At 40.6% G+C, this 16929-nt stretch overlaps 2 protein-coding genes across 3 annotated transcripts in view; both read right to left on the reverse strand.

Annotated features, from left to right (window-relative positions):
* Positions 1-722: 722 nt before the first annotated feature.
* Positions 723-16061, reverse strand: LOC100769617 (protocadherin beta-6-like). Of its 2 annotated transcripts, none has more exons than XM_035440182.1 (2): positions 10995-16061; positions 723-2907 (listed from the first exon to the last, which is right to left on the reverse strand). In XM_035440182.1, the coding sequence occupies exons 1-2, from the start codon at positions 11736-11738 to the stop codon at positions 1258-1260; spliced, it is 2394 nt and encodes a 797-aa protein (XP_035296073.1). In that variant the 5' UTR covers positions 11739-16061; the 3' UTR covers positions 723-1257. The 2 variants fall into 2 exon arrangements, with proteins under 2 accessions (XP_035296073.1, XP_035296072.1); XM_035440181.1 differs by lacking the exon at positions 10995-16061 and adding an exon at positions 8638-8775 and having other exon boundaries at positions 723-3846.
* LOC113830936 (protocadherin beta-4-like) overlaps positions 8380-16929 on the reverse strand; it is a 37827-nt gene continuing 29277 nt past the window's right edge. Inside the window, exon 2 of the mRNA XM_027398097.2 lies at positions 8380-8857. The gene's annotated coding sequence lies outside the window, so the exon portion shown is untranslated. The remainder of the gene's footprint in view (positions 8858-16929) is intronic.

A 16929-nucleotide genomic window follows, 5' to 3' on the forward strand; every position in this document is an offset into this window, starting at 1 on the left:
TCTGGCTCTACTCACTAGCTTCTGTGGAGTAAGACAGAACAGGTTCCAGTATTCCAGCTACATTTTGAGACTGGGTCTCATGATACAACATTGGCTGGCCTGGAGCTCCCCATTGAAAACCAGACTGGCTTTGAACCTAAAGAGACCTTTCCAAGTTCTATCTCCTGAGTGGTGGGATTAAGTGTATGTGTGCCAACACGCCGAGATACAGAAGGCTTTTTAATTCCTAATTTTCTGTCTAAAGTTAACTTTTACAGTCATATCTACATGAATATAGCTAGGCAGAATCGCACACTGTGATTATTGTTGAACATGACATAAAACAATGATAATTCAATAAATGCACTGTTGTTAAATCAAGGGCAAAACAATACTTATTTTCTGGAACACAACTTCATTTGATTGAAAATTTAAGTTAAAAGTAACTGAAATCACATTACACAACAAAGAAGAAAGGGAAATAGTAAAATTCTACTGAGGATCTTTTAAAATCCATAGCTACCAAATAACATAAAGCAAAAATGTGAAGTCTCAATAGCAAGAACTAGACAACATTGCCAGAATCTAGGAGAAATGTCTACTGGAAGGTAGGACAAGCTGCAGGAAAACCCCAAGACATGACACTATGCTTTAGCTTCTCCCCAAGGGTGAGGAGGAAAGGAGAAATCTGATGCTTCTTCAGATTGGAATGCTGTGGAGGAAACCAGGACATAAGATTGGGATATTGCTTTTTAAATTTTTATTTCATGAAAGAAATAACAAATTAATGGAAAATTGTAACCTTGATATTTTTGGAACACTTGCAGGCACATAAATAAAACAAGTATGCAATTATTCCAATGAAGGACATCATGATAAGAATTTGGCAGACATAAGTAGGCTAATGTCAAATAAAAAAACTAAGCATCCTAGCCTTAAAAAGAAAAAGGTATAAGGAAAAAACAGGTGACACAATAATACAAAAGTTCAAATTTTCTTATTAGCCTTAAAGGAGAAAGTAATTAAAACAAATTTTATGCTATTTGAGTTATTTGTAGATATGAGAAGATTGTCACCAACGTCACCGAAATATGAGGAAAGCACAAACTAAACATGTGGGATAATGACAACCGGACCGTGCTTAATGCCAGTAGGAAAAGTGACAGCTGTTGGACACATGTACACATGCAGTATTTTGAAAACAGGTTGTAGCCTTTAAACTTCTTGCATAAAAGCTAGAATGTTATTTCTTAAGATACATAGGACTGCTTTGAATGCTTAACTGAATAGAAAACTATCCCTGTAGTGGGGACTTTCCTTACTTTCTCTCCCAGCATCCTGAAGCAAAAGGTTAGGGATCATGGGTTTGAGGAAGTTGAACTCACCAGTCCCAGAGCCTTCTCTCAGACACACTTCATACTGGTAGTTCTGGGACAGGGTCCCCTCGCCGCTGACATCCAACAGGTGACCAGGAAAGTGACCCTCAGGCACAGAGCAGCCACTCAGAGAGGACGCCCTGGCCCTCCTGCACAGCCTCACTCCCACAAACATCAGCACAGACAAGAGGAAGAGCGAAGACACAGATGCCAAGGCGATGACCAAGTACAGAGTGAGCGCGTCTTCCTCCTGTGAAGATTCGCGCACCACCTCAGGCAGAGGCAGGTAGGGCTGAGACAAGCCATCCACCACCAGCACATGCAGAGTGACACTGGCAGACCTAGGAGGATCTCCATTGTCCTTGACCAGCAGCAGCAGCCTGTGCTTGGGAGCATCGCGCTCACTCAGCAGCCTGGAGGTGCGCACCTCGCCATTGTGAGCCCACACAGTGAACAGCCCTGGTTCCGTGGCCTTGAGCAGCTGGAAGGACAGCCAGGCATTCTGGCCAGAGTCGCGGTCCACTGCCACCACCTTGGTGATCAAGTAGCCTGGCTCAGCCGCCCTGGGCAGCAGCTCTGTGTAGGGAGCAGACGCGTTCTGCAGTGGGTAGAGCACGAAGGGAGCATTGTCATTGGCGTCCAGCACGAGCACGCGCACCAGAGCCTGACTGCTGAGCGCAGGCGAACCTTGGTCTGTGGCTCCCACGCGGAACTCGAAGGTCTGCAGGGCCTCATAATCCAGCGCCCTGAGCGCGAACAGCTGCCCATTGTCAGCATTGATGGAGATGAGCGAGGAGAGGGCCAGCTGCGGGTCGTGGGTGGGCAGCAGCGAGTAGGTGATGTGGGCATTGGAGCCTGAGTCTGAGTCTGTGGCGCTGATGGTGCCTATGTGCAGGGCGGGGCTGTTGTTCTCCTGGACAAACAGGGTGTAGGAGGTTTGTGTGAAGGCGGGGGCGTTGTCGTTGACATCAGAGACCTGCACTGTTATGGTGTGCTGGGCTGTGAGCCTGGGTGTGCCCAGGTCGGTGACTGTGATGGTGATGTTGTACTCATCTCTGCTCTCTCTGTCCAGTGGAATCTCTGTTACTAGAGTGTAGAAATTCTTGAAAGTGGATTTTAGGATGAATGGCAGGTTTTCTGGAATAGAACAAACCACCTTTCCATTCTCTCCGGAATCCCTGTCTCCAACTCTGAAGATGCTGATTATGGTCTCTGGAGCGTTTTCTGGGACTGAGTTGGACAGTGAAGATATGCTCAGCTCTGGGGCGTTGTCGTTCACATCCAACACCTCTATCACCACAGCACCCTTCCCAGAAAGGCCTCCTCCATCTGTGGCCTCGATTTCCACGTAGTAAGATTTGATTTTTTCAAAATCCAATCCCTTTTTCAGTCGTATTTCTCCGGTGACTTCATTTATTGAGAAAGTTTGTAGAATTTCATCTGAGGCTTGCAACAATCCATAAGAAACTCTCCCAAAGTTGCCAGCATCTGCATCCTTGGCTAGGACAGTCAGGACTGGGGAGTCTGGGGGACTGCTCTCCAGGACCTGCACCTCATAGGGGGTGTTCACAAACTCAGGGGCATTGTCATTGATGTCCAGGATCAGGATTCGAACCATGGCTGTTCCTGACCTAGGTGGAGACCCGCCATCCAGAGCCGTGAGGGTCAAACTCATCTCTGCCTGCTCCTCTCTGTCCAGGGCTCTGTCCTGCACCAATTCCGGGTACTTTTTGCCTTCACTGTTATTTCGAGTGACGACATGAAAATGTGAGTTGGAGTTGACTGTGTACTGTTGAAGCCCATTGCTGCCCACATCCAAGTCTTGAGCTAATTTCAGTGAGAACCGTGAGCCTGGCTGGCTGTTTTCTGGTATTTTCAAGAGCATTTCCCTATTTAGGAATTCTGGTGAGTGGTCATTTATGTCCTGGATCAGCAATTCTCCTTGAAAATACTGCACTGGCTTTTCAAGAGACACCTGGAAATATAGCACACAGGGCTCCATGGAGGCACACAGCTCTTCCCGGTCTAGTTTCTCCCTCAGAAGCAGATCTCCTGTCTCAGGATCCAGCAGCAATCGCTGCTTGTAATCATCAGACATCACCCGTGCAGAGCGGGCTGTCAGTTCCCCAGATCTCAGGCCCAGGTCCTTGGACAGATGGGCTACAAAGGAGCCACTTTCTGTTTCCTCCAAGATAGAGTACCGAGTTGTTTGCTCACTGCAAACCTGAGCCAAAACCAGCATAAAGATAAAAGCCATGACTTGCCTGTTTGGGTGAATTCTCTCCAGTTTCTCCATGTTGGGAAAGTGTTTGCATCCAATCCTTTAGTGGTCTCCAAATGTTTTGAAATGCTGGGTTCAGGTTTCTTCTTCGGAGGGATCTTCACAATTTTGCTCTTAATCTTACATTAATCCAGTATATCCTTGCCCAAACCCCTTCATAGCTCCCAAGTGCTTGTAAAGCTCTTGGCGATCCTCTTTTGTTCTGTATTGCTGCAAGAGATTCCTAGTATTTTAGTGCTTTTAAAACGCAATCTTAGCCTGCAGCGCCACCCTGTGTCTTTTTGAGGAAATTGAAACAGTTCTAGTTTAGAGTCAAAACACCTTTTAATGTCAAACACCATTTTAATGTCCAAATTACTGCCATGTTGAAAGTGTATATAGTTTTTTTTTTTTCTCCCAACATTCTTTTTGCCCTAACCTTCATAATTGGTAAAGTTGTCGACTACTATTCATGAGAGGAACCATGAACAGAAACCAGAAGACATTGATAGTCTTGGAACACTTGTTTAAGCTTTGAATAATCAGCTAAGCAAAACATGAAATCATATTTCTAAAAGTACTCTCTTAAAGTGCTATAAAGCAGAGTTACATGGTTAATACCAACAGTTTGTATAAATTATTATAAAGGGAATTACCTTTTGAAATTCCTCAATGCACAAATGCAGGTGCATAGATCTAATTCATTCATCAGCTAACCACCTAAGTCCAATAATTACAAACCACGTAGTGCACACTGTTGAGAGCTAACTAACATGTAAAACTAGCTAGTCTTCCAATTCTGAAGTATTTGAAGTAGATTGACGCTATACATTTTTGATGCAATCTAAAACAACTAGCAAATATTTTCTGTATTAAAATGCAAAATAATATTTATGGATTTAACACATACAAATCATCCAAATATTTGATTGTGTTATTCCTAATTTAGAATATTTCCTTAAATTTGTTTTTCTTTCATTATTTTTTGGCTATCCAGAAGTCCTTGCGTTTTTACATGAAAAATTTAAAGGCACTTAAGAACTGGGAAAAAAGCAAACTGGTATTTTGGTAAGAATTCCATTAAATCATTCACTAGTTTGAGGGTAATATTTACAATATAGAGTCTTCCAGTCCACTACACTTCCTCCTTACATAGGCCCTCTGTAGTTTACGTCAATGTTGTCTGTGTTCTGTATGAAATTCATCTACACACTTGTCGGCTACCTTTTTAAGCAACTTGTTTCTTTATATTCCAACAGACTTTTCTTCATTTCCAGTTTGTCTGATGCTAATGTGCAGAAATAGTTAATTCTAAGATGATGATTTTTGTGTACCTCAAACTTGATGAATTTGTTTACGTTAGTATTTTTGTAGATTACTTAGGATGTGAGGCCATGTCACCTATAAGTACATAGATGTTTTCCTTTTCCAGTTATTAAATTTTCTAAAGTGTTTTCTGCATGGACTGAGACAATTGTGTCATTTTGTACACAAGGCATATTTCAGTATTGATTTTTTAAAGTCGAGCCAATATGTTCCTTGGTAAATCCTTTATAGATATGGAGTATGGTTTCCTCTGTTATTGGTGTTGGTTTACCAGTATTTTGTTGAGGCTTTTCCAATCAATGCCAATAAGGCAAATGGATCTATACTTTTTTCTCCTGTTGTTATATTTGCCTGGTTTTGTCACAGTTTACTACCATAAATGAATTTTTCAGTAGTTGCAGATCTGATCTTTATTAATACAACAGTAATGTTTGATATATGGTTTTATGAGGAGGAAATTGCTTTTGAAGGATCAAGTTAATTTCAAGTTTCACAAGAGTCTATATATAGCAACTGCTCATTCAGAAAAGGAATTTTGGGTTGTAGCTTACTATTTTAGGGCACTATCAAGTTTGTACACTTATTGCCTAGATTACAGCTGTGAGTCTCTCTCTCTCTCTCTCTCTCTCTCTCTCTCTGTGTGTGTGTGTGTGGGGGTGTGTGTGTGTGTGGGTGTGTGTATGTGTGTGGGGGTGTGGTGTGGTGTGGTGTGGTGGTGGTGCTGTTATTGCTTTGCATTGCTTTGTTTTGTTTCCTTGTGAGACAGGGTTGCTCTGTGTAGCCCTGGCTTCGTGGAACTCATGCTGTAGACTAGGAAAGCATCTAGCTCCCAGAGATTCATGTGCTTCTACCTCCCAATGTTGAGACTCAAGGTATTCACCATCCCACCTGGTTTTGCACATGGTTTTTCACTCATCAGTTGTGTAAAAAAATATTTTCACCAGGATTCATTCTAGCTTAAAAGACATAACAACACTTAAAGACATAACAACAGCCAGGAAGAAGGTGAGATTTTCTAAGGCTGTTGCTACGTAGAGAAAATGCAGAATTATAAGCCCCTGGGCAGGTTGGGTCTCACACACAACTTTAGGAGTGAAATAGAACTTCTACCCATGTGTATCTAAGTTGAGTCAACCCTTTTAATTAAGGCTTGGATCTACTGCAACCAGAGTGCAAACTCCCACGAGACCTCCAATATCTCTTTTAAAGACCATTAAAGCCAGGACAGTATGAAGTAACTTCCTAAAGAAGGTAAGAAGCTGATTAAAAACATCACTGAGGATGACTAAGGCCATGGAAAAAAATGACTGGACAGGTTCAGTTTTGCTCTCTCACCTAGGACATAGAGATTTGTAACCACATGGAAAGACTGTAAGTGAAAGAAATTTTATTTGGTTAAATCAAAAGTAGGAAATGACAACTGTGAGGTAAGTACTAGTTGCTATGAAAATATGCCAAGTGGAACCTTTTTAAAAGATCAGAACTACTAGAACAATGTAGTGTGTTACATGACTTACATTCTTAAATAGCAATGGTCAGAACTTGATGAATAAATGAAATAATCTAAAGTAAAATGAGGCTTTTCATTTCTCTGTTTTTGGGGGAAGTCAAGTGTGGAAGTAAAAGGGATTTACATATAATGACCAAGAAGCTGGATGACACCACACTTGTAATCAACAGTATTGAATGACAGAAGAGCAGTAGAAAAATATTTTCATTCTTAAGTATATGGTTAACCAAGCTGTTGTTATGGACTAAAATTGGACAGTGGGTTTTTCAAGAAAGTAATTAAATTTCTGAATTGATGTGTTTATAGAAAAAATGAGGGATAGTATATCCTGAATGATATTATGTTTTGAAAATTAATGATTGAATCTCTATCTTGAATTTTTTCAATTATTGTTGATGCTTTAATAGTAAACAGAGGTCAATAGGAGCACCAATTAGAGACAAAGGACTCTAAAAAGAGATTTCTGACAGTTAAATGAATGGACAGAAAAATCTTGTATTTGATCTTTCCCAACACCAATCAAAGACATTAATAAGCTCAATATGGAACTAAATTAGAGATTAATGCATTATTTTACAGTTCTCTGAGTTTTTAGAGAAACTGGATCCATAGAGATTGGTGTTATTCTGACAAAATTAAATTGTTGTTCCCTTTCCTGAATATGGATTGTTCTCCTGAAATTTGATGTGTAAACAAGTTTGAGATAAATCTTCAAGTCCTCAGAAAATTCATTGAGTTCCTAAATGTTGCAAGTTTATTATCCAATGACCACAAATTGAGCACCTGTTTTGAATGAGACATTGTGTTATGTATTACAGGCTCAACTATAAGTAAAAAAAAAACACTTTCATTTTATTTAATGTCTACTGAAGTTATTTAGCAGTCAGAAGACTCAATTTTTGTTTAATTTTGTTTCCTCTTCAATCATTGAAATATCAGTAATACCAACTTGCACATAAATGTTAGTAAACTTATTACTAGAGATTTGATTGACAAAACCATCTCTTTTGCTGATATCCGACTTGCAGTTTGTAAAATGCCACAAAGTGCAACAGTAGTTAGCAGTATACAAATATTAACTCTCCATAGTCCTGCACTTAGTAATGTATCCATTATTCAGAATTCATACTACAAAGCTCATTTACATAAAATTTTTGTACTGGAGAGCTTCCTGCTTGGAAAGTGGTTCCCCAGCTCCTGAAAGCATTTATGTGTGCTTACAACTATACAACTCCACCTGCTAGAGCTTAAGAGCATATCAGTATTAAATTCTTGACTTTTCAGAGTATCCAAAACAATTTTCAACTTTATATGAATTCAATTATCTTTCTTGTAGACAAAACACTCAAACACTGGATAGATATGTCTGGATGATAAAATATGAAAAGTGATATTTAAATAATTTGACCAGCTGGGTGGTGGTGGTGCACACCTTTAATCCCAGCACTTGGGAGGCAGAGGCAAGAAGATCTCTGTGAGTTCCAGACTACAAGAGCTCATTCCAGGACAGCCTCCAAAGCCACGGAGAAACCCTGTCTCAAAAAAGATAATAATAATAATAATTTAACCAAGAAAAATTTTTTATGTGTAAATTAAAAAAAATTCACTCAAAATAGCCATATTTTGTGGTTTTGGTTGCTTTCAGGTGTTCTTTTTGATTGTAGAAAATTTAAACTTCCCCAATGATATGTTTTTTCTATTATAAATTCCTATATTTGTACACTGTTTAATTACAATGTTGTAGGTAGAATACTGTTGTGGATAGACAGATCTCATCCCCAAATAATTCTACATCATGGCAGATTGAAATAGGAAGGAAGGAACCTGTTGGTAGGACCGTTGACAGGCCCCAATGGAAATAGTTTCCCTAAGTCACCCTATTTGTGGCAAGTAAATATTAATAATAAAAAGAAAAAAGACATTTAAAAGCCATTCATCTGAATATTTTATGGAAAGTTTAACATGCCCTCATTTACAACCAGCAAGTGTCATCCAAACAGGAGCCTCACTAAATGTCTTCTCATACAAAGTGAAAGCACACTCAGTCACTTGCAATGACTTAGGCCAAGCAACATTATTTATGGTACATTTTTAAAGCAATTTTGGCCTGTATATAAGCAAACAAAATCCTGAAATACTAATTGTAGTTGTCACTAAAGATGATAAATTAAACAACACACTACTACCATTTGTGTATGAAACATGTAGAACTCTTGACAGGTGACTCTCTCTTCTGCTCACACTTCATGAGCTACACACAACGCTGTGTTGCCATCGTAACGGAAGTGTGGGTGAGGAAAACACACACATGCACAATGGAGTTACTTTGTCCAGGCATCAAGAAGAATGAAATCATCATTTTGAAGGACATGGCACTGAAGATCATTTGAGCAAAGCAGTCACCCTCTAAAAGACAAGACGTATGTGAGAAAATGGGGCATTCCAGAGTGCAAAGGGGAAAAAAACAAGAGAAGTAAAGAATGTGATAAGTAGGGGAATGTTATCAAGGTATGGTATGTGTATCTCTAAAAATGCCACAATAAATGCTGTAATTGTACAGTGAACAAGCTGCAATGAAAGTAAAAATCAAAATGAATACAGCAAAGCAGGTTATCTACATAGCATCAATAAAATACGATTCAAAAAGGGCGGTGTAGAAATCCATCCTGGTTATCAATGCAGAAGAAGAAATGAGTTCCTATTTGATATGTCCAGAGAAACACAGCAAAGATAACCCCCCAAATTAGTAAAAGAAAAGATGCATTAAGGTTGTATTGATAAAACAGGAAGCATAGCACCCCCCAATACACTATTAACAAACAATGAAATAAACATAGAAATATGTTGACAGAAGGAAAGATTACTGAATACAAAAGGAAAATACTAATAGCCAACCAACTGAATCTGATTCAGGTATCGAAACCGTGCTCTCCCTGAAACTAAAATTCAGCTAGGGTTCCTGAAACAGACTATTGGGAATAATAGGGTTCAGGAATTTGAAATCTGTGGTCGCAGAGTCTCCAGTCACTTCATATTGGTAGTAGCCCTGGGACAGAGTCCCCATGCCATTGACATCCACTAGGTGGCTAGGAAAGTGTCCCTCAGGCATAGAGCAGACAGCCAGAGAGGCCTCCCTGGCCCTCCTGCACAGTCTCACCCCCACGAACAGCAGCACAGACAAGAGGAAGAGTGAAGACACTGACGCCAAGGCAATGACTAAATAGAGTGTGAGCAAATCATCATCCTGCACTGAGTCGGGCGCCACCTCAGGCAGAGGCAGGTAGGGCTGAGAGAAGCCATCCACCACCAGCACTTGCAGAGTGACACTGGCAGACCTAGGAGGGTCGCCATTGTCCTTGACCAGCAGCAGCAGCCTGTGCTTGGGAGCATCGCGCTCACTCAGCAGCCTGGAGGTGCGCACCTCGCCATTGTGAGCCCACACGGTGAATAGCCCTGGCTCCGTGGCCTTGAGCAGCTGGAAGGACAGCCAGGCATTCTGGCCAGAGTCGCGGTCCACTGCCACCACCTTGGTGACCAGGTAGCCTGGCTCTGCCGCCCTGGGCAGCAGCTCTGTGTAGGGCACAGACGCGTTCTGCAGAGGGTAGAGCACAAAGGGCGCATTGTCATTGGCGTCCAGCACGAGCACGCGCACCAGAGCCTGACTGCTGAGCGCAGGCAAACCTTGGTCTGTGGCGCCCACGCGGAACTCGAAGGTCTGCAGGGCCTCATAGTCCAGCGCCCTGAGCGCGAACAGCTGCCCGTTGTCTGCATTGATGGAGATGAGCGAGGAGAGGGCCAGCTGCGAGTCGTGGGTGGGCAGCAGCGAGTAGGTGATGTGGGCATTGGAGCCTGAGTCTGAGTCTGTGGCGCTGATGGTGCCTATGTGCAGGGCGGGGCTGTTGTTCTCCTGGACAAACAGTGTGTAGGAGGTTTGTGTGAAGGCGGGGGTGTTGTCGTTGACGTCGGAAACCTCCACATTTATGGTGTGCTGGGTTGTGAGCCTGGGTGTGCCCAGGTCGGTGACTGTGATGGTGATATTGTACTCAGCTCTGCTCTCTCTGTCTAGTGGCCCCTCTGTCACTAAAGTGTAATAGTTCTTGAAAGTGGGTTTTAAGAGAAATGGGAGATCGCTTGGAATAGAACACACCATCCTTCCATTGTCCCCAGAATCTGGGTCAGAAACACGGAAAACAATAACTACAGCTTCAGGAGCATTTTCTGGGATTGACGTAGTGAGCGAAGATATGGTGAGTTTAGGAGCGTTGTCATTCACATCCAACACCTGTATAGTTACACTGCATTTTCCTGAAAGGCCTCCATTGTCTGTGGCTATAATTTCCATGTTATAATATTGAGTTTCCTCAAAATCCAATGCCCCTTTAAGATGAATTTCTCCTGTGACTTCGTCTATTACAAATGGTTGAGAAACTTCACCGCCTTGAAACAGAGAGTAGACTACATTCCCATGTATCCCAGCATCTAAATCCATGGCAGAGACTGTCAAAACTAAGGCATCCACGGGGCTGTTCTCAGGGACCTGCACCTCATAGAGCGACTGTACAAACTGGGGGGCGTTATCATTGATGTCCACGACTTCAATGCGAACTGTGGTCGCCCCAGACCTGGGCGGAGACCCTCCATCCACAGCAGTGAGGGTTAAAGAGAGCTCAGGCTGCTCCTCCCTGTCCAGGGCTCTGTCCAGCACCAGCTCTGGGTATTTCCTGCCATCAGCTCGACTGTGAGTGACCACATGGAAATGGAGGTTGGAGCTGACTGTGTAGTTCTGAACAGCATTGCTCCCTATGTCAGAGTCCTGAGCTGCCTTCAGAGGAAACACAGTCCCTGGCTGGGCACTTTCTTGAATTTTCAGGAGCATTTCTCTGTGAGGGAACTCTGGAGAATGGTCGTTTATGTCTGTGAGCTGCAGGTCAGTTTGGAAGAACTGCACAGGGTTTTCCAGTATGAGCTGGAAGTGCAGCAGACAGGGTTCTGTCACCCCACACAGCTCCTCGCGATCTGGTTTTTCCTTTACAAATAAATTCCCGGTCTCTGCATCCAGCTGCAAGAGCTCTTTGTTCCCACTGTGATGGATTCGTGCCTCTCTAGAGACCAGCTCCCCCACCCTGAGCCCCAGATCTTTTTCCAGGTTAGCCACCAAGTAGCCACTCTCCGTTTCTTCTGGCATGGAATATCTAATTGCCTCAGAGCCAGCCTCCCACAAAAGCAACAATATAATGAGAAAAGCTACTTGCCTTTTTCCTGGCGTTTTTGCTAGAGCTGTCTCCATTGTTCAGATGCAGTTCAGATGGTGCTGCTTCTAGTCAGTTTTAATCCACACAGATAAGGTTTTGTGAAATAACCTTGAATTACATCTTAATAATTTGCTTATAGGAGTCCATTGTCCTGGATCTCATGCAAATGCCCCCTTATTTCAGGAACAGTCAGCATTCTGATTCCCGGGAAGAACTTCCGGCTTATCCTTTGAGTCCCTTGTTACACAAATTGTTAGTCTGCAGCGCCACCGTGCGTACTTTTCTAGTGTTGCACACAGTGTAGTCCACTTTGTTCTCAGTTCCAGCACTGCTGTGTTTAAACACTCTTTAAGATATATTATGGGGTGGTTGGTGGGAGATATGGGAGGATGGGAGGAAGAGGGAACTGGGATAGATATTTAAAATAAGATCATAAAAATTTATAATAAAAAAGAAAAACAACGATAAGAAGCATCCTCCATTGAATGTTCCAATCTCAGCAACCAGAAGTTCTAGCACATTTGCTGATTTAATTTTCACTGAACATAACTTTTTAAATTATCAAAATGGCATATTGATCAAAAGAGGTTTTGAATACATAAATTAAATGCAATGGATATCCACAAAATATTTGAATATTCTCAGTTACTTTTCACCGAAATGCTACATACATATAAAAATTAGCATTATTCTTAAGTGTACAGAACAACAAAGAGTCGCCAAGTAATAAACAGAATCTAGACGATTAAATTGCTTGTGTGTAAACAAATAATGATCCCCTGCCATTCGTTAGTTGCTACTCTCCTCTCCTCCTGAGCACTTCACTTGTATTGCCATGGGATATTCTGCCTTTCTTACCAGTTTTATAAAGTGGTTCCAGTAGAATCTCTATCTGTTGTGCGATTGTTCTTCGCTGTCATTTTCTTTGGTAAGCTGATCTTGACCTGGTCTTTTCATTGTTTTGTACATTCCTTCATATGCTCATGTAGTTATTTGTTTGCATCTACTCCAGAAAAGCAACATTGTGGTTTCCAGGTGTGAGTTTTATGTGCAGTTTGTTTGGTTGGCTTGGGTTTTGTTGGGGGTTTGTTTTGTTTTTGAGACAGGATCTCTCTACATAGTCCTGGATGTCCTGGAGCTCACTATACAGGCTAAGCCGAACTTGAACTCACAGAACTGCCTGCCTCTGCTTTCCAAGTGCTGGGATTGAAGGCCTGTGCCACCATTTGAATTTTGAATGTTACTCCTATGAACAATCTTTCACACATCCTGTGTATAACATATGTGTATATTATATGTATCAAAGCTATTTGTTGTGCATCAAAGTGTGAAAATAGATTTAACCTTGACAAGCACTGTGAAGTAGTGTTCAAAGGTAGTTGTCCTGAGCTGCAGCTGGTAGCTCATCCCTGTAGTCCCATCTCTGGGAACACACACAAAAGGGTATCACAAACTGAAGGCCAGAGTGGGTATATCATGAGTCACAGTCTCAAAGAGATTTCTTTAAGAGCTGTGGATGGAGATGCAGCTCAATAATAGAATGCTTGCCTAGTGCACTCAGTGGATTGGGATCCATTCCCAGCAATGTGGAAAAATAATTCCAGCAACGCATAGGAATTCCAGTTGCTCCATAATCTTGTCAACATTTGATGCTGTCTTTCCAGTTTTAACCACTCTAGTGAGAATGGATGTCATCGTGTATATTTTATTAGCATTTCCTGGGTGATTAATGAAATAAGGCAAACTTTCACATGTTTATTGACCATTGAGATGCTTTCTTAGCATGAGGCCTTTTATTCATGTTTTTATCTGAGGCATTTGTCCAATGGCTTGTTAGTCTACAGAAGAATCTTTATTCTTAGTATAATTCCGTTTTGGATATGTATATTGCAAATAATTTCCCTACACTATGCCTTCTATTTTAACCTTCTTACTTACAGTGTCTTTGAGAAACAAAGTTAGTAATTTTAACTTAACATGATCTATCAATATTTTCCATTTCTGTGTAACACTTTTCTCCTATTTTAAATCTTTCCATACTCAATGAAGTCTTGTGTATTTTGAATGATTGTTTTATTTCTCACATTTAAAGGTATAATCAATGTAAACTCTCTCAAGCGCATATGTTCCCAAATGCCTTTGCATTCTGAACTGAAAAGATGATCCATTCTGAGCTGTTACACTTGTCATAAGTCAGGTGATCCTGAATCAGTTCCAAGGTTCCATTTGTCTTTGAATATCAAACAATCATATGCTCTCTTACTTATCAAAAGTCTATAACAGGTCTTATTGTCTTCAGGGTAAGTTTTCCTCTGAAAAGATGGATTTTAAATCCACAGAAAAAATGACTAAAGACACAGAGAATTTCCACAGCTGAGCACAACGTTCTTCCCTGTTGTCCCCTCCAGAGTGGTATGCTTCTTATAACTACTTGAGCTTCAGTATTGACACATGTTTCCCTGAGTCCATCACTTTAATTGGGATTCATTCTGTGTACTCTACACTATGTAGATTTGGTTAAGTTTTTCATAGTGTGCATCCATTTTAGAGTACCACAAAGTAGTTTCCCTGACTTCAAATCTTCGAAAGCTATTTATTTAATCTTCCTTTCCCTTTTTTGGAATCTCTGGAAATCATGTGTCTCTTTTATTTGTTTGTTTGTCGAGACAGGGTTTTTCCATGTAGCCCTGGCTATCCCGGAACTCACTCTGCAGACCAGGCTGGCCTCAATCTCAGAGATCCACTTGCCTCTGCCTCCTGAGTGCTAGTGTTAAAGGGGGGTGCCACCATCATTTATCTTTCTTGCTGTCTGCCTGCTTTGGCCTTTTCAAAATGTTCTTTATTAAGAGTTTTACAGCTTTGCTTCTGTGATGACCATGTGTTTAAGTTTCCTCAATGCCTATTCATGGATTGATAGCTCATTTTGCTCGGTATGGAATAATGTTCCATTCTGTAATTGCATCAGACTTTGTCACTTTCACTTACTGAGGATCTTGGTCACTGCCAGGTTTTGACAAGTGATGTAAAAGGTTGAAACAAACACCCTATCCCAGTTATTTTTTTTGTGGACTTATGCTTTAGGTTAATTTGACAAATACAAAAAAATGATTCCTGGATGACATAATAAGAATGTTCTTGGTTTTGCAGGAAGCTGCCAAACTATCTTCTAAAATGGCGATACCATTTTCATTCCCAGGATCCATGAATAAGGATCCTTGGTGCTTCATGTCCTCCTCGGGTGTTGGTAGCATCAGTGTCCTGGAGTATGGCTATTCTGTCTTATGGCTGTGTAGTGATGTCTCATTGTTATTTGAACTTGCATTTGCCTAATGACATCCATATGGAGTCTCTTCCCCTGTGCTTATTTGCCATCTCCGAGTCTTGTTTAGTGTTAGGATCTTCGGTATATTTTTTACATGATTTGTCAATGGTGAGTCTTGAAAGTCTTTACATATTTTGAACAGCTGCCTTTTACCAAACACATCTGCTGGCAGCATTTTCTGCTGGTCTATGAGCTGTTTTTGTTTCATTTTTTAATTTTTCATTGTAGAATCTTTTGCAGAGCAGAATTTTGTTGTTGTTGTTTTCGAGACAGGGTTTCTCTGTGTAGCTTTGGAGCCTATCCTGGAACTCAGCAGAGCAGAAATTTTAATTTGAATGAAATCTACACTATCAATTCTTTCTTCCAGGTATTACACTACTGTTACAGTATATACAGGTTTATTTTGGATTAAGATTGCTTTATTATTTTCTCTTTGCATATAAATACAAAGCATATGTTCAGCTCATCAAATTCACAAAGAATGTTGAAGTTTTTGCTTGATATTTTAAATTTTCTATTGTTTGAAAGATAAACATCATTCCAATCACAGAGTCTTTCCAATAGGCTGTGTATTCCTCAATTTACTAAAATCTTTTTATTTTTCTCAATAATGTTATATATTCCTGCTTTACAACTCTCTCACTAGATTTGTTTCTAAGCATTTCTATATTTGTAAGCCTTAAATGCTTTAATTTTTTCACTTTTTCTTCATTTTTCTTACATGTTGACTTTGCATCTACCAACATTCCTGACTTCACTTATCACTTCTGATTGCAGCATCTTCATGGGTTTTATGCATATAATTGTATAATTTAAAAATATAAATTTATTCCTTCTGTTGTGGCTTTTACTTCTTTTTTACCTTATTCCTCTGGTTGAGACTGGTCATAGAATCTTGGTAATAGCCAGAGTGGGCATCCTCATCTCATTTTTGATTGTCATCAGAAAATGTTCAATAATTCACTTGTAGTAATATTTACTATATATGTATTAGTCTAGTTTTCTGAGATGGGGTCCTAATGTGCAGCCTTCCCTGTTCTGGAACTCCTTACATAGGCTAGATTGATCTCAAACTCACTGATGGTGATATTTATTTATGATTTATTAAAGCTTGTCTGGGGATTCAGAAAGAAAAGTCTGTCTCAAGCTATAGAGATCAAGCAGTGGTGATACATAACTTTAATCCCAAGACTCAGGAGACAAAGGCAAATGGATCTCTCTGAGTTCAAGGCCACCCAGGGCTACATGAGATTGAATCAGTTTAAAAAGAGTAACAGAGCTCACACCTTCAATTGCAGTACTGGAGAGATATAAAAGATAGGAGCAGGGTCTTCAATAGCCAGTCTCAGGATTCTCCAACCATGTTGAGGAGACCATAGCAGTCTGGGATTGCAATCTGAGTATGGTGAAGCCAGGATAGTATTTCAGTCTGAGGTAGAGGGAGAAGCTATTGGCCAGTTGCTATGCTTATCTGTCTACATCTTGAAGCTGGAATCCCAATATCAGTCTCTGGGTTTTTGATTTTTTTGTGCTACACCTCTGCCTACTGAGATTAAAGGCAGGTGCCACCATATCTAGCTACTGTATATTTTTGAACATACTCCAAATTCCTTTCCAATTTCATTTGTTAATATTTTATCCATTAATGTGTGATGAATTTTGTTGCATAAATTTTTCTGTACCCACTGAGATTAATCTTCTTGGGTTTCTCCTTTATCTATTGTGGTGATGCACTACAGTGGTCAAATTTCAAATACTGAACTGCATTAAATTAGAAAGAGTAATTCATTATTTTCTCTTACACATGTCTGAATTTGATTGCCTTAAGAAAGTTTTTTTTTGTTTTGTCATTCTTTCTTACACCCAGTTGATTTGTGATATGTTGACTACTTTTACAAGTGTAT

This window comes from Cricetulus griseus, chromosome 2 (assembly GCF_003668045.3).
Source record: "Cricetulus griseus strain 17A/GY chromosome 2, alternate assembly CriGri-PICRH-1.0, whole genome shotgun sequence".
NCBI classification, from domain to species: Eukaryota; Metazoa; Chordata; class Mammalia; order Rodentia; family Cricetidae; genus Cricetulus; species Cricetulus griseus.

Coding starts and splice junctions, on each gene's coding strand:
- LOC100769617 (XM_035440182.1), bottom strand. CDS start 11,738: ATGGAGACAGCTCTAGCAAAAACGCCAGGAAAAAGGCAAGTAGCTTTT. Junction 2,908..10,994: donor TTGTACAGTCGCTCTATGAG/GTGCAGGTCCCT, acceptor ACCCCCTATGAG/GTGCAGGTCCTGGAGAGCAG.